At 38.3% G+C, this 17,665-nt stretch overlaps 1 protein-coding gene across 3 annotated transcripts in view; it reads right to left on the bottom strand.

Annotated features, from left to right (window-relative positions):
• The window catches only part of EPB41L4A (erythrocyte membrane protein band 4.1 like 4A), a 263,496-nt gene that overhangs the window by 63,134 nt on the left and 182,697 nt on the right, over nucleotides 1–17,665 (bottom strand). For all 3 annotated transcript variants that reach the window (XM_024247207.3, XM_054555814.2, XM_054555815.2), the window contains exons 10-12: nucleotides 15,979–16,070; nucleotides 14,916–14,993; nucleotides 9,925–10,046 (exon numbers count right to left, since the gene is read on the bottom strand). In XM_024247207.3, coding sequence (XP_024102975.3) covers nucleotides 9,925–10,046; nucleotides 14,916–14,993; nucleotides 15,979–16,070 — 292 coding nt within the window. The remainder of the gene's footprint in view (nucleotides 1–9,924; nucleotides 10,047–14,915; nucleotides 14,994–15,978; nucleotides 16,071–17,665) is intronic.

Here is a 17,665-nt window from a genome sequence, read left to right on the forward strand (position 1 = left end):
ATAATCTGGGAAGATCTTTTTCACAACTTTGCAAGACTTTTGAAATGGTAAAAACCCATATACTTTTTTTAAAAAAAACTTTCTAAAATTCCGTTGTATCTATTTTTCATATTTGGTCCTTCCAACTCTGTGGGCAGGTAAGTCAGACAGAATAAAAGAATTTTAGAAAGAAGAGGAATCTTTAAAGCTTACATACCCAATTCTTTTATTTTATGGATAAAGGGATGAAAGGTGAAAATGCTGAATGACAAGTTACAGGTCACAACCAAGGTAGACCAGGAATTCAGGGCTACTCAAATCAGGTACAACTTTCACAGTATTTTTTTTTAAGCTCCCCTACCACCCCACTGAGTCACTTCTCAATTAAATGGCTTAAATAATCAGTCAAGAGGTAACTTAAATATCCCTCAGAGCAGAGGTTCTTACAAAGGAGAGAGGGAGGGACCACAGACTTGGACCATAACTCAGTCGATGGTCTAATTCTGATCTGTGCACTTGGAAAAGGAGAGCCACAATCACACTTTTGCCAAAACAAAGTTACTCCACTATATTTTCAGAAATCATCTCCATAGCCAACCATATAACAATTCTAGGTCAGAATGTCTTGTTCTAACCCTTTTGTATGAAAATTTATACTAACTTCTTCCTTTTTCCGACCCAGAAGAAACAAACAAAAACTTCACAATACCCGTCAAAGGCCGGATAGATGTGAGAGCTATTATTATGTTACTATCTTTTCCCAGTTTCTTTACCCTCTCTTTTCCCAAACATTCCTCCTTGCTAAGTGATTCTCATCCAGACACCCTCCACATTCTAGAACTTGCTACACTTGCAAATCATCACTTCTTTGGGTGAAAAACACAAAGCATCCTCTACTTCATTTAATCCAAAGACTTCTATACCATAAGTCTTCCTCATGAAATGGAGCACCCTCTGGCTTGAGGACCTATATGCCATCTTATGTACTTTAATCCTGGACTTATGCCCCTCTCCTTGAAGACTCCGGTTGTGTCTGCTATAACACAGGAGAAATTCCTAACATTTGAGTTTTGTACAATTGATCTTATATTGTTCTTTCTCTGTAAATCACAATGATCTAGGGTAAGAACAATGTCTCAGCTCTGAGCTTACTGAGAATGTCTCTACTGGAAACGTGGATGAGCATTTGTGAACTTCATGCATTCATGACAGTAATCTGTGGGGCTTTTGAAAAGTGCTTGGTAAAAATTCAAATGAAAATAAATCTCTCTCCCACTGCCGATCCCCATTCTCTCAGAAACTCTTCCCAAAGGCCACTACTGTTACTAGTTTCTAATGTATCCTGCCTGCAAGTATTATCTGCATGCATACTTTCCCACCCAATTTATCTTTGTGTATAATGGTAACATATTAAATACTACCGGGCCCCTCTGCTTCTCTGCCCCCATCATTTATATACTATATCCTGGAGATCATTTCATATCTGTACATACAAATGTACCACATTCTTTCTTAGTCTTTCCTCTCTATATTGTGGACTGTAACTGACCTGTGTTCATATCTCAGCTTTGTGACTCTGTACAAGTCTCAGCCTCTGCTTTCTCACCTAAACATTGAGAATTACAGCATCTTCTAAAAGAGTAAGATACTATCTGCAGAGTGTCTAGCACAGTGCCAAGCACATGGTAACGCTCAATGATCATTAGTCCTGACATTCCTCTCCTTTGGTAGGCTCCTCATGGGGCCTGGCCTTTCATAGCAGATACTGTGGGACTATGGAATCAGACTGACACAAGCTCCAATCCTGCTCTCAGATTTCTTGTAACAGAGACATGGTATTTCATGTGGGGCAGAGGCTGGGGAACATACATTACTTTATTAGGCCAGTTTCTTTCTAATGGATATTTAGGTAGTTTCCAGTCTGTGTGATGACAAACAACACAGGAGTAGTTCCACTGATATTATAGAAGTAACGTATTTGATCTAATATCTTCCTGGACAAACTCAGAGATTGGGGACTTGCTTTTGAATTCCCTGATCCAGAGCCACAGCATCTGTGTGCTCCTCATTCAACAATTTTGCTTCCCATCTGGGAGCCCTTTCAGCTTTGCCTTTTCTTTGTCTTCTCTGTTCCTACTGTCTGCTTAACATGAAAAATGCACTCAGGTAGGCCTGGCAGCTAATTACTTCAAATAGGGGAAACCAACTTACATAGAAGACAGAATGATTAGCTGCATGAACTTTAAAATTATCACACAATGTCATTGCTGTTAATGAACACACCGTAAGAAGTTTGTTCTTTCCAATTCATAGTCATAGAAAATCCCAAGACGGCTAGAGAGTAGTGAAGATCTGAGGTGGGGAGGAGAGGAGGGTAGAGATGTTGGTGTAAAAAAAAAAAAAATAGAGAAGAAAAATGGCTTGAACAAATACTAGATGATTCCATTTATATGAAGTACTAAAGTAGTCAAAATCATAGAAACAAAGTAGACGATTACCAATAGCTGGGGGGAGCAGGAAAGGGTAAGAGGTGTTTAGCGGGTATAGTTTCAGAGTCATAAGATGAAAACACTCTAGAGATTGGTTGCACAACAATGTGAATATATTTAATACTATTGAACTTACTCTTAAAATGCTTAAGATGGTAAATTTAATGTTATGGTTTTATCACAATGAAAAAAAAAAGGCTTGGACTAAATGCTACTCTGAAGAGTAGAAACGTAGTAAGAAAGACACCTCCTAACTCTGTGATCCTGATACTGCTCCCAACAGCTGCCCTGGGGTGCTAAAATCTGTAGGCAGGCAGGACAGAAGAAACCTTCACATAGTATGCTCTGACTGGCCCAGTTCTTCACACTTGATTTATATTGAATGTTCTAGATTTAAGTAAGAGTGTCCAATTTCCTTTCCAAGTCCCTCTCACTGTACTTGAATGGCCTCTCCTTACCCCTCACTCTCAAAAGCCCACAGCACCTCAACATAATAACATCATCCTTTGTATATGAAGTTGATGCCATTACGGCAAATATACCTCAGACATTGACAGATGGATTCACAGTGGTCCACACTGTGAATAGAAAGACGTCCTTTTGGTTTAGGAGAAGGAAACTAAAGTGTACCAAGCCTCTACAAGTTCTGACAAGATACTCAGCCCATTTCAGACACATTCCCATGACAGCAACCCATCTGACAGATGAAGAAATCAAGGCTCAGGCTGGCTAAGTGACTTTATAATATTACATGTCTAGTACATGGATTACTGAAGCTGAACCAGCAAGTACCAGGATCCAGCTTACTGGATCGCACTGATACCTCCATCTCTATTCAGATAAATCACCTTTCCTCTGCCTTCAAAACACAGATTTGACTGCCACAAGCCACGCTGAGGTTTTGCTGACTTGCATCTGACACAACGTGCCAATCAGAGGAAGTGTTCAATAAATAATTATTGTTTTGACATTGCTATTTCTTAGCAGCCCAGAGCTATACTTCATCAAATGAAACCGTACTTCATTATATCAAAGAATTTCTCTGTCTTCCTTGTTTTGACTGCACCCACCTTGGGTCAACAATAGATGCTGGTCAGCTACCCTCAGGCGAATCATTCACTATGGGGGGTCCAGAGCTGTGTGGCACCATCATCCCCTGGAGTTGGCCCACTGACCTACTAACTACAAAGTGCTCATGTCTGGAGTAATGGAGTGTTTGAATCAAACACAGTGGTGACCACTGAGGATGCTGCAGAAACACAGTGTGAGCCCCAGGGCAGATGGAGTCACCTGTCACATGGTAGATCAACCACTCACACCAGCTCTGTCAAGGGACAGAGTTTCCAGGGAAGCAGCCCTCAAGCCAAATCTGTCCATCAGAAATGTTTAATTTAGCACACAAAGTCTTCTTAAAATGAAATTAATTGCTGGTATTTCAAATTCTAGGAAGTTCACATAAACATCCAGATTTTGTACTTCTCTTGAAACACTGGAAGATACATCAACACTAGGTCCACTCCGCTGCAAAGAAACAACTGGCTTGGTCCGAGCAGTAAGTAGCTGTCCTCTTGCACACTGTGCACAAACCATCCTCTCAGAAATCATTTTCACAACCCCTTATGCACTCTGTTTGCAGCCCCTTCCACAGAGCCAGAATGGGAATGCCAAAAATGTCATCTTATCTTGCTTTTCAATAGTTCAAAGATTATGCTGCAAGTATTTGTGTGTTCAGAGAGATATTTTTAAGAACTTAAAATGCTGCATCAGATAATCAAAGCCTTGTGTATCCATCGCAAATGGCTTCACCCATTACTTTTCTTAAAGCTAATTATGAATTATATCCAAATATTCTGTCTTCATTGCCTACTTACAGCAGAGACGATCTCCTTTGACAGGAATCCAACTGTGTGAGTTGCCAAGAACTTGTCACAGAGAGGGTTGTACCAGGAGGGCACTTTTTCCTCCTGCCGTCCCTTTTCTGGCTTTACTCAAGCTCCTCTGAGGCAGTTTAGACTTGCAGGAATGCTCTGGCTGCCTGCCCTGATGCTGACCTCCTCTGGGTGGGGAAGCAGGCAGCTGGGTGCAGGGCACTTGATTCTGGAATGTACTTCCTCATAAAGGTGCCAGGGCCTGCACTTGGCAAATTCTAAACACAATGGCTTTTTAGCTGCCAGGGCATTTATTACTCATGATTGAGAGGTGAATAAACATGCTTTTTAAACTTACAGAGAACTGGGATGCAAGTTAAGGGGACTAGTCATCTTGTTTGATTGAATTACTTTAACTTCGGAATTAAAAAGAAATGTCTTCTAAAGTAAAAACTTATTTAGGATAAATTAATGATACAAACTAACAAAAAGTAATAACTCCCATCAGGACTTTTTAAAAAATTATATACAAATGTTTTGTGTTTTTTTTGAAACACATCACATTTATTCATTTGCATATTTTCAGTGACGCTATTGTGCTACAAATAGCAGAGGTGAATAGTTACATCAGAAACCACATGGCCTGCAAAGCCTAAAATATCCATTATCTGGCCCTTCGTGAAAAACGTTTGCCTATTCCTACTCCACTAAATAACTCTTGTGGGGTTATTTTAATTTATTTATTATTTTGATTTCAATAGTTTTAGGGGAACAGGTGGTTCTTGGTTACATGAGTAAGTTCTTTAGTGGTGACTTCTGAGATTTTGGTGCACCCATCACCCAAGCAGTGTACACTGTACCCAATGTGTATTCTTTTATCCCTCACCCCCTCCTACCCTTCCCCCCAAATCCCCAAAGTCAATTATATCATTCTTATGCCTTTGTGTCCTCATAGCTTAGCTCCCACTTAAAAATGACAACATATAATATTTGGTTTTCCATTCCTGAGTTACTTCACTTAGAATAACGGTCTCCAGGCCAGGCACGGTGGCTCACGCCTGTAATCCCAGCACTTTGGGAGGCCAAGGCAGACGGATCACGAGGCCAGATCAAGATCATCCTGGCTAACATGGTGAAACGCTGTCTCTACTAAAAATACAAAGTTAGCCAGGCATGGTGGTGGTCGCCTGTAGTCCCAGCCACTCGGGAGGCTAAGGCAGGAGAATGGCGTGAACCCGGGAGGTGGAGCTTGCAGTGAGCCGAGATCGCACCACTGCACTCCAGCCTGGGAGGCAGAGCTAGACTCTGTCTCAAAAAAAAAAAAAAAAAAAGAATAATGGTCTCCAACCTGATCCAGGTTGCCACGAATGCCATTATTTTGTTCCTTTTTATGGCTGAGTAGTATTCTATAGTGTACATAGTAATATAAACACCACTTTTCTTTATCCACTTGTTGGTTGATGGGCATTTAGGCTGGTTCCATACTTTTGCAAATACAAACTGTGCTATTATAAACATCGTGTGCAAGCGTCTTTCTTATATAATGACTTCTTTTCCTCTGGGCAGATACCCAATAATGGGATTGTTGGATCAAATGGTAGCTCTACTTTTAGTTCTTTAAGGAATCTCCATACTGTCTTCCATAGTAGTTATTCAAGTTTACATTCTAACCAGCAGTGTAAAAGTGTTACTTTTCACCACATCCACACCAACATCTATTATTTTTTTTATTTTTTAATTATGGTCATTCTTGCAGGAGTAAAGCGGTATCTCATTGTGGTTTTGATTTGCAGTTCCCTGATCATTAGTGATGTTGAGCATGTTTTCACATGTTTGTTGGCCATTTGTACATCTCCTTTTGAGAACTGTCTATTCGTGTCCTTTGCCCACTTTTTGATGAGTTATTCATTTTTTTCCTGCTGATTTCAGTTCCTCATAGATTCTGGATATTAGTCCTTTGTTGGATGCACAGTTTGCGAATATTTTCTCCCAGTCTGTGGGTTGAGGGTTTACTCTGATCATTTCCTTTGCTGTGCAGAAGCTTTTTAGTTTAATTAGGTCCTATCTATTTATTTTTGTTTTTGTTGCATTTGTTTTTGGGTTCTTGGCTATGAACAGCTTTGCCTAAGCCAATGTCTAGAAGAGTTTTACCAATGTTATCTTCTAGAGTTTTTATGGTTTCAGGTTGCAGTGAACCAAGATTGGACCACTGCACTCCAGCCTGGGTGGCACAGTGAGACTCCGTCTCAAGAAAAAAAGAAAAGTCAGGATAAAAGCAATTCAAAAATCAGACTGAAAGGTGGTCTCAGCAAAGTCTTAAATTTCAACACAGCATTGTTTAATCCTCTTTTTAGAATAAAAATGATGAATATACACCATTGTTTAAAATATATAAATAGTCATGAATGCTTACAGATATCACTACAAGAATATTCACTTTAGAGCTATTGATGGTTTTCAAATTTTGAAACAGCTTAAATATCCAAGAATTAAAGACTGGTTGAATTGTCACATCTCTATATCTATACAGCAGAAAATCATACAGATATTAAAATGGCATTGTTTAGGAACATTTAAAGACTTAGAACATATCCATGAGGTATTATTAAGTAAGAAAAGCAAGTTGAAAACCCATGATTGTACCACTTGTGTGAAAAAGATATACAATTGACCAAAAGGCTGTATAATACAGTGCTACTACAAGTAGAATGGAGTTGAATATAAATATTCTTTTTGGGAGAGAAGATTCTAAGTTTTCTAAATTTTATAAAATAAGCATGTATTTTTATAATAATAAAAGCATAATACAGTCCACATCTTTAAAAGATTCACCTGCCAGGCACAGTGGTTCACACCTGTAATCCTAACACTTCTGGAGGTCAAGATGTAAGGATCGCTTGAGGCTGGGAGTTTGAGACCAGCCTAAACACAGCAAGACCCCATCTCTACAAAAAATAAAAGATTAAAAAACTTTAGCCAGGCGTAGTGGTGTATGCCTGTAATCCCAGCTACACAGAAGGCTGAGGTGGGAGGATTCCTTGAGCCATAAGTTCAAAGCTACAGTGAGCTATGGCCACAACACTGCATTTCAGACTGGGTGACAAGGTGAAACCTTGTCTCAAAAAAAAAAAAAAAAAGAGAGAGAGACAGAGATCCACCTGATGCTGGGAGGCTGTCCTCCAAAAAGGCTGGGCTGTGCATTAGAGGGACCAGCTTACAACAAATCCTAGACTTCCTTTGTCCTCTGATGCCCATGTGTAAGTAATACATAAGCTTCATGTAACTTGTTGCACATGCTCGTGTTCTCTCTCAATGGACTCAAACAAGTTGTAACCAATGCCCAGTAAACCTACTCCACAGTAGTTTTAGCCAAACTGCCTTTCACGTCTTAGTTTCCTCATTAGCTGAAGGGAGGTAAAATAATAGTGATGTGGCAAGGTAATCTATTGCAAATTTAGTCATGTTTTATTCTTGTCAGTGTAGAACCACCAGAAAGAACTTTATTTCCTCCCAGCCCAACAAGAGGAAGGGAACTACAGTCAGACTTAATTTGACTTTAGAAGCAGTAAGTCAGGTGACATTCTCACACACAGGAATGGTAAAACAAACTCATACACTTTTCTTCACAGGCTTGGCAAAAGGATTCAATGAAATGATAGACGTCATAATGCTATGTCCATTTTCACACAATGTTCCAATGTTAATATTGTTACTAAAAATTTCATTTACTTCCTATAATGTGCTAGACCCAGGAGACCTGGGCTCCTGTACCAGCCACACCTCTGAATAACTGCTAGAACCACATCTTCCTCATCTGTAAAACGGGACGTACTCTTTCCCTTGCCCCACCTCACAGGGTGAGGCTCAAACAAGATAATATCTGTGAAAGGACACTGGAGAGTGTTAGACAAGGGTGATCTATAAGCAAGCCACAAACTAACGTTCAGCAATATTACTTCACAGTAAAATTCTGTGAGCAGTGAGCACTGAACATGGATTAAAGCTGATTGATTAGGTGGTTTTATTAAAGACACAGTGTCTTCATTAAAAAAAAAATCTGAATAACCCAAATGTCCATCAACAGTAGAATGAATAAATTGTCAAACACAAGAATACTCACAGCAAGAAAAAGGAACGCGCTTTAGTTCACACTGTATATAATGTTGGCAGGAAGAATCAAGACACAAAAAAAGACATACTATGTTCCATTCATCTAATGTTAAAAACAGGCAAAATAAACTAATTTGTTCAGGAAATACTGACAAATTATAATGAAAAGAAAGGAATAAAATTACCACAAAGTCAAACAGAAGTTTCCTCTAACTGAGGGGAGGAAATGGTGAGAACACTTATGAGTGAAATACCCATGTGGCACTTTTGGGATGCGGGCTAGATTAAACTTTGTATATGTCTACACACATATGTATACATGTATGTATATGTCCGTAAGTATGTATATTTTATTTATATACTTTCTATATGTATATTATGTTGCATAATAAAAGACCAATAATAACAAAAACCAACTGGATTCTGTACAAATGAAGCTCAAATTAGGTCACCTCAATAGTGCTCCTTTTTTTTAATTTGTATTTTTAATAGATAGGGGCCTCACTTTGTTGCTCAGGCTATACTCGAACTCCCAGGCTCAAGCGATACTTCTGCCTTAGCCTCTTGAGTAGCTAGGACGACAGCCTCACCATCATGCCCAGAAGTGCTATTTTTTGTTGTTTGTTTTTTATTTAAGACTCTTGCTAAGAGTTTTTTCAATTTCAACTCAAATACATCAAACTAAGAAATTACTCAGTTTAGCATTTTGTCTTGTGTGGTTTTTGTTTGTTTGTTTTAAGAAACAGGGTCTCAGTCTATCACCCAGGCTGGAGTGTAGTGGCATGATCATAGCTCACTGTAACCCTGAATTCCTGGGCTCCAGCCATCCTCCTGCTTCAGCCTCCCAAAGCACTGACATTACGGGTACGAGCCATTGTGCCCAGCCAAGATTTTATTTAAAATAAAACCCCTTCAAAAAGAAAGTATGGGGCCAGGCATGGTGGTTCATGCCTGTAATCCTAGCACTTTGGGAGGCTGAAGAGAGATGATCACTTGAGCCCAAGAGTTTGAGACCAGCCTGGGCAACATAGTGAGACCCTATCAACGTAACGTAACGTAACGTAACGTAATGTAACGTAACCGGGCACGGTAGTATGTGCCTATAGTCCCAGCTACCTGGGAGGCTGAGGTCGGAACATCACTTGGGCCCAGGAGGTCGAGGCAGCAGTGAGCTATAACCATGCCACTGCAATCCAGCCTGGTGACAGAGCAAGATCCTAACTCAAAAAAGAAAAAAAAAGAAAGTATAGCCATTAAGCAGGTCATGGTGATTCAAGATGACTATTTGTCTTCTTAAAAATTACTGTCTGCTTGAACATTTCCAAGATCAAATTAAAATTTCTAATATTAGAAAATTTTAATATTAGAAATTTCAATAGAAAGACTATAGAGTTACAGACATCACCTGAGTATATCTTACACTACCAGCCTAAAGGAAAACAAGGTTACATAGATAACTCAGGGGAGCCATGACTTACCAGCTGGCTGTGTTTGTGCTATTCGCTTAGGGTAAGTCTTGCTTCGACTTCTTGTCACATTCTGATCAGGCCGGGGAAGCTGAATAGAAAGATCTCGGCTCATTTGCAAAGCTGTCCTGCCACTTGAAAGTGCAACATTTTGATTAGCAAAGGTAAAACCACACAGCCACAAAATTAAACAACAGGTCATTCAGAACATCTGCCAAATATGGAGAGAAGAAAAAACACCCAGACTCCCTGGTTTTTAATTGATTCTCATTGCAATACTGATCAAGGGAGTGGTTAATAAATTCTAGGAGGAGATTTACATTAGATAGAAGGAAAATCTTTCAGAGGAGGAAACAGGAAGAAAGAATTTATTAAAGGAGAAGTCAGATTTCAGTAGAATGATGGGCTAGAAATAAAGGTTGCTGATAGTCTTTAAGGTCACTAAATAATAAATTAAGTTGGGCTACACTGTGGGAAGGCAATGATTCCACATGAGCTCCATGTTGTACTCACACAGCAGGTTGTAAAGCATCCCCCACAGGACCACTCAGTATGATTTTATTCTGGACTCTTATCATGGCACAATTAGCCATTTACTATGCCCACCTTGCCTGGGCCAGATCAAGTGTCCAGGAAGACTGAAGGCAGGCCTAGAAGCCCATGCAAAGCACTGCTGCTCTACAGATTCCATGCAGATTCCAGGACAGCTTTCCCTGGGGCTGGGCCAAACTTCTCAAATAATTTTCCCAAGGAATCATGTGATTTAGTTTGCTGGATTTCAGTGAACATTCATCTTACTAACAATTTATTCCACAACTGCTGAATTTGAGCAACTGTATGACCCTGGCTTTCATGCAGGAAAATATCATTTAGGTATAGGAAAAACGCATTTCTACAAGTCTAGTTTGATTCACCACAAGTACAGCCATCTATGGGAGGAAAAAAGTCTTTTAATGGCCCCAAATTCTATTCATCTTACATTTACAGGATAAATACGGGTGTTTCCCCAAAAAAACAAATTAAACAGACTTAAAATTCATCTCTTCCTCACTACCTCCTCTACCTTTATTAAAAATGAAGATGCCTACAATCCTCATAAAAATGACCCTGCATCAGGCTAAGTTGGGACGTGTGGTATCAGCTACCAGGGGAATAAAGATGCCAGGGCGCATCCATGATTGTTCTTCATGTTCAGTAACCGTTCATGGAAATTCGGGAGGGGAGAGGAGCAAACTGACAGATTTTCTTTTGCTTGAAATGTAACTTCTTTTAAAAAGGTACACGGGATAACACAGATTTCCAAAAAGCTAAAAATCCCCATAAAGTGAAAATTTTCATTATTATAAATGGTCTGGGGTATGAAGATAAGGCCTACTTTCAACAGACTCACTATTAACAGAAAGACCTGGGCACTGTACACTTCATCTCACAGAGGAAAAAATGTTCCCCCTAAAAATATAACCCAATATGTGAACCACTGAGGCATTTCACGGTCAGATTTTTTTTATTATTCAAATTTTTCTCATGGTTTCTCTCTCGGAACAAAGGAGAAATGAGAAAATCATATCATAAGATTAATAAGACTAAGGACCAGAAGCGTAAAGTGATCTGCCATAGGCTATACAGGACCCAGCACTAGAACAAGCTTTCTGACCCCCAGCTGGTCAGTATGGCATAGCCTGGTGGCATGGGAGAAGGAACAGCACATGTAGCTGTTGGGTTTGAAGTTGCAAGCCCTGTTTAAAGCAAAGCTCTGCCTTTCCCTAGCTATGTGGTCTTCAGAAGGTTATTTGTAAAAATCCTTGCAGCCTCATTTTCCTCATTTATATTTCTACTTGTTCTTACAATTTCCTGGCAGAAGTATTCTTATATAGCATCCTATTTCCTTGTAGCAGAAAGTAATTGACAAGTATAGAGATTTACAGTGTAAGGTGATGAAAGTCCCTGTGCATGTTTGGTGGCTCTCTGTTACGACAGGACACAGTTTTATTTCTGTGATCACCCACTTCCCTGCTGCCTCTGGCATAAACACATCCCTCTGCATGCTGAGTGGCACTGCCAGCAGCCCCTTCAGCCTCTAAGTGAAATAGAAAGAAAAGAACGAGAGTAGAAATACTCAGGTTCAAAATCCCAGCTTTGCCACTTACTGATTAGGGATGCTTACTTTACTTTTGGAGGCTCCAATTTCTCATCTATATAAAGGGGGATAAGAAACCTCTTTGGCAGGTCATTGTGTGGATTAAATAAAGCTGCACATGTGAAAGCAACTGACACAAAGGAGGTTCTTAGGAGAACTTGGTCTCTCTTCCATGCTTCATAGAATGTGAAATCTCATGACACTTCCTGTGAGTTAAGTCCTACAGGGAGGATCTGGGTTCCCAGAGGAGTTTCTAAGCCCTCCTTCTCAATTCTCAAGTGTAAATTCTACACAACTCATTAATTAATTAAAACTAGGAGCACCCCACAAACTTAATGACAGGTAAAGGCAAGGTTAATTTGTAAGGGGCTCAGAGAAGATAGCAATGTATAACAAAATGTTTAATCGAAGATTTCTATTTCAGATTATTGGTCTCTGGTAATAAAACAACAGTAACAACAACAACAAAAAGTACTGGAACATCAGATTTCAGCTCAGCCTTTCCTCACAAATTTAATTTTTAATCTTAATTTTCCCATATCACTAAAAAATGTCCGATTTTCCCCTTAAGTAAGCACTAGTTTTCCCAAAAAGTGCTACTGTCCTTGGCATTTTGCAAGCCCTAAAATGCAAGAGAGAGTAAAGACTAGAACTCTTGTCTTCCTCCATCACATACATGTACGTGCACAACCACAAAGACACTAACACATCACTATAAATACATACACAATTACACACACAAACACACCCAGACATCTGCATTCACACACTGCAGCCACTTGTTAGGCTGTTCTTTATACCCTATTCTTTAAAAGCCTGCAGGGTGAAAGGAGGAGAATGTGTTTCCAGAGCTCTGCTTTCATTCCAGGATATCTCCGGAATGTCTCAAGAAAGGGGCAGGCATATTGTGCTGGTTAAATTCTGGTTGCTTGCCCTCTTTTGACAATAAACAGTCTGTGTGCAATCAGAGACCCATCCCTGTCTAAGCTCTGGGCATCATCTTTCTTCCAAGGATGGTGTAATGTTAGTGTCTCCTACGTATAGACATGTAGATTTAAGATTCATTAAGACTTACTAGGCAGGTAACATCAGCCACAAAATTAGAACAGATTCAGCATGGCCTCCAATTTTGCAAAGGTTACTTTTAATCACTTCCATGGAAGAAATGATATTTAATATGCAGAATCCAATAACTTCCTAATAATAATTCCCAGTAGCCACAAAATTTGCATTTCAATAAATTTGAGAAATAAAGTATGGCTAAATTTGTGGAAGCCAACAACAGCGTATGTTAAACAGGATAATTACAATTTTAATAGTATGAACATTAAGACAGATGTCTTTCTACCAGCTCCATTTCAGGGACAAGGAGACATTCTCTCTATAATCCTGGTGATGTTTTATGCCACAACTGGAAGAACAGTCCAAATACTGACTATTACCTGCTCTTCTCAATATAAATGTAAACAATACTTCCTTAAATTCTTCATAATTGTATCACTCTCTACAGAAGAACAGTGAAAACCTAAAGGTTAAACATTAACATATCAATGAATAGCTTCATGTAAATTCCAAGAATATCTATAATACAATGACACAAATATTTTTATTCATGAAATGAGCAAATTTTCAACTAAATAATATATAAAGATGAATCCACTGAACGTTTAATATTCATTACTCTTTTACTGATAATCTTTAATCTCAAATTCAAGACCCAAAAAGTGCATTATAAAAGAGAAGAATTAAAATCTAGCATAGAGGACTATTGTCCTGAAAATGCTTGCCTTGGCTTTTTTTGTACCTCCTAAGGAAGCATTTCATTCAGTGATGTCTCCAATGGAACTGACAAAAGTGTCCCATCTCTGTGACACTAGGTGGCATTTCCCCACCCTTCTTGGGTTTTACAAGGCCTGGGGACCTCCCTCACTGTTTGAATAATACTATAGCTCTTTGAAGGCAGAAGTGGGTAGATCTGATTCTTTGTATCTCTAGGTACCTAATACCATGCCTTGCACATCACAGGCTCTCTCCATTGAACAGAATGAATTGAAACAAGACAAATTCTTTTTCAAAATATAGAACCCACTCTCATTTTTAATGCTGGTATCAGAAAAAGACATAAGCACCTGCTCAGCTGCATGACAATCAGGCTTCTTCCACAACAGGCTAACAGTTTGCCTAATGGTTATAAACATGAGCTCTGCAGTTACAGCGCCAGGGGATGGATCCCACTTCCCTGCTACCTAGCTGGATTACCTGGAGAAGGGACTTGACCTCTTTGAGCCTTAGGGTCCTCATACATTAATGGGGCTACTATTACAGAAGATTGATAATTAAATGAAGCAATGAATGAATGGAAAACGTGTATCACAGTACATAGCACTTAGTAACTGCTCAATAAAGTTGAGATATAATTGCTAGCATTACTACATGCAGGCTTCATGTTGCAGAAAAAACATGGTTTGATGCACAATATAAAAAGTATAGATTGTATTAAAATAGGGGATCAACTGAATGTCTTAAAAATACAATTAGTTACTATTCAGAATCTACATTGTTTCATAATCACAAAACACACATAATTAAAAATAAGTGATAACTGTGTCAAAATGAATTTCTGAAGATAATAAACTTTACTATGATCTAAAAGCCCACAACATAGCTAATGCAGACATTAAATATAATTAAATCTGGAAAATCATGTTTGTTGAGGAAGTTTCAATAAACTGTTATGCTTACAAAACACATTGGCAATGCAAGAAAAAAGAAAAAAATAAATAAAAAACTTGACTGAGCATGTATGACAGCTGAATTAAGTATTTATTTACAAACACATCCCCCCAAGGAAAAACATGTCACTTACCTGTAGCGGTGCTTATAACGTATGGATCCAAACTTGCTGAGTTTTCTTGACAGTGAATTAGATTCATTTTCTGGCATTCTAATCAATTTTTAAAAGAAAATCAGACAAAGACTCAATGTTATAGGCATTCTGGGCCACCCCCTTCTCCTAACACAAACTTTATAAAGGACTCCAGCTACTTTATAAGAATACTTCTCCAACATCATGCTATTCATACTCCATGAGGATGAAACAGGGAAGAATTCAATTTTGTTTCCATTTAAAAAACAAAAACAAAAAATAAAGCTTAATGTATTACCAGCTAAATTTTTGTTTTATCTTTACAACATAAACATGTGAAACAAAGAAAAAAGTATCCCCACAATCCAAAAGTCAGTTCTCTAGTTTCATCTGACCTAACCTCCCACGAGGACTGCATGCAGTTGCCAGCACCTTATTCATCAAGACATTCTCTTTCCTCGTTTCCCAGGATACAACACACTCTTCTGACTGCTCCTTCTCATACTCTAGACTGGCTCATCCTGCCCTCTAATGTCGGGAGGGCCACCAAGCTCAGTCCTTGGAGTTCTGCTTCTCTCTCCACTGTTTCCACTGGTGACCTCATCCAGCCACTTCTGTAAATAACTACTTAAGTGACTTCATCAACTCTGGTCTTTCCAGTGAGCCTTGTACACCTAACTGCCTTACCACATTTCTACCTAGATGGCTGATAGGCTTTTCAAATTAATTATGCACAGAACACTCCATTTCCACCAATACTACATAGGTGCTAGCAATGGCTGCATGTTTTACATAAACCTAAAAAATATTACCTCGATCCTTTCTTGTAGTATCAAAGATTTAACTGTATCTATGTGTATAAGTGTCTATGTGTATATATATGTACACATACATGAATATATGTGTGCATGTTTGTATTAACATAATCCAGAGAATTAGAAATTGAGAAAATTAATAAAAGGGAAACAATTCCAAATTTCTGTTTTAGACAGAATTCTTTTTATAAAAATAAATGCCATTTTCATTTATTAAGACAACAAACAAAATTTTTACATCAATTTACCTAAAAAATGTATGATGTTCCACACTGCACTTCCAGAGGTGCTTGCAAGCAGTTTTACTCCGAGCTTCAAAAAAGAATGAGGTTTCGTTACACTAAGAGAGAAAGAGACAGAATATGAATAATGACCAGGGAAGGAAGATAGCATTCTTCAAATAACAGCCCCCTTTAGGTAACAAAAATTCAAGCAGAGAGATTATTGATAATATATAAAGAATAATTGTCTCTTGGTAACTATTTTTGGAGAGGTGCATTAAAATCACCTTCCATCAATTAAAATTTTATAAATTCCATTTAAATCTTAAAGTACCTTTATTACCTACTTTTACATTGCCCCATGACGATAGATAGTTTGGATGATGGCAGTGAAATACTACAAAATCTCCCTCATAAATGGCCACTAATACAGGAAAAGCACAGACCATGTGAAAATCAACTCCCAGTAAAAAGAAGATGCCCACAAATCCAGTCCTTAAGTGTATTACTTTCAGGGATGAACAAGTCACACATAAAGCAATGAGTAAAGAATCTCAAGCCAAAAACCACCAGGAGTGACCACCCCAGCGGCATAATCTGGGAAAATTAAATAATGCCTCTGATGCCATGTCTCTCCATTCTGCATCAAGTCACTGAGTGGATCAAATTCAACAATATGCATATGTAAAGTATCATATAATAGGTGTATAATACATGCTAATTATTTTAATCCAGTAGTTACTTGATTCTCTATATTTAATATGTAAGAAATAAAACCACACTGAAGGTACAAATCAACCCTCTATATCCACAGGTTCCACATACACATTTAGCCAAACTTGAATCAAAAATATTCAGAAAAAATAATACAAATTTAAAAAGCAATAGAGCATAACAACTATTTACATAGCACTTATATTAGGTATCATAAGTAATCTAGAGATGACTTAAAGCATATGGGAGAATGTGTGTAGGTTATATGCAAATACCATGCCATTTATATAAGGAACTTGAGCATTCTCATTTGGGAGGAAGGTTTCTGAAACCAATACCCTGTGGATGCTGAGGAACAACTGTACAAGCATACCTTGGAGATACTGTAGGTTCAGCTCCAGACTACTGCAATAAAGTGAATATTGCAATAAAGTGAGTTGCACATATTTTTTGGCTTCCTAGAGCATGTAAAAGTTGTTTACACTACACTGTAGTCTATTAAGTATATAACAGCATTATGTCTTAAAAAAACATATATACTATAATTTAAAAATACTTTATTGGTGAAAAATGGTAAAACTCATCTGAGCCTTCAGGAAGTCATAATCTTTTGGTTGGTGGAAGGTACTGCCTCAATGTTGATGGCTACTGACTGACCAGGGTGGTAGTTGCTGAAGGTTAGAGTGGCTATATCAATTTCTTAAAATGAGACAACAATGAAGCTTTCTGTGTTAATGGACTCTTCCATTCAAGAAAGATTTCTCTGCAGCACGTGATACTGTTTGATAGCACTTGACCCACAGTAGAACTTCTTTCAAGCTTGGAGTTAATCTTCTCAAACCCTACCACTACTTTATCAATCAAGTTTGTGTAATATTTTAAATCCTTTGTTGTCATTTTAAAAATGTTCACAGCATCTTCACCAGGAGTAGATTCCAACTCAAGAAACCACTTTTGTTCATTCATAAGAAGTAACTCTTTATTCCTTCAAGTTTTATCA

This window comes from Pongo abelii, chromosome 4 (assembly GCF_028885655.2).
Source record: "Pongo abelii isolate AG06213 chromosome 4, NHGRI_mPonAbe1-v2.0_pri, whole genome shotgun sequence".
Lineage (NCBI taxonomy): Eukaryota > Metazoa > Chordata > Mammalia > Primates > Hominidae > Pongo > Pongo abelii.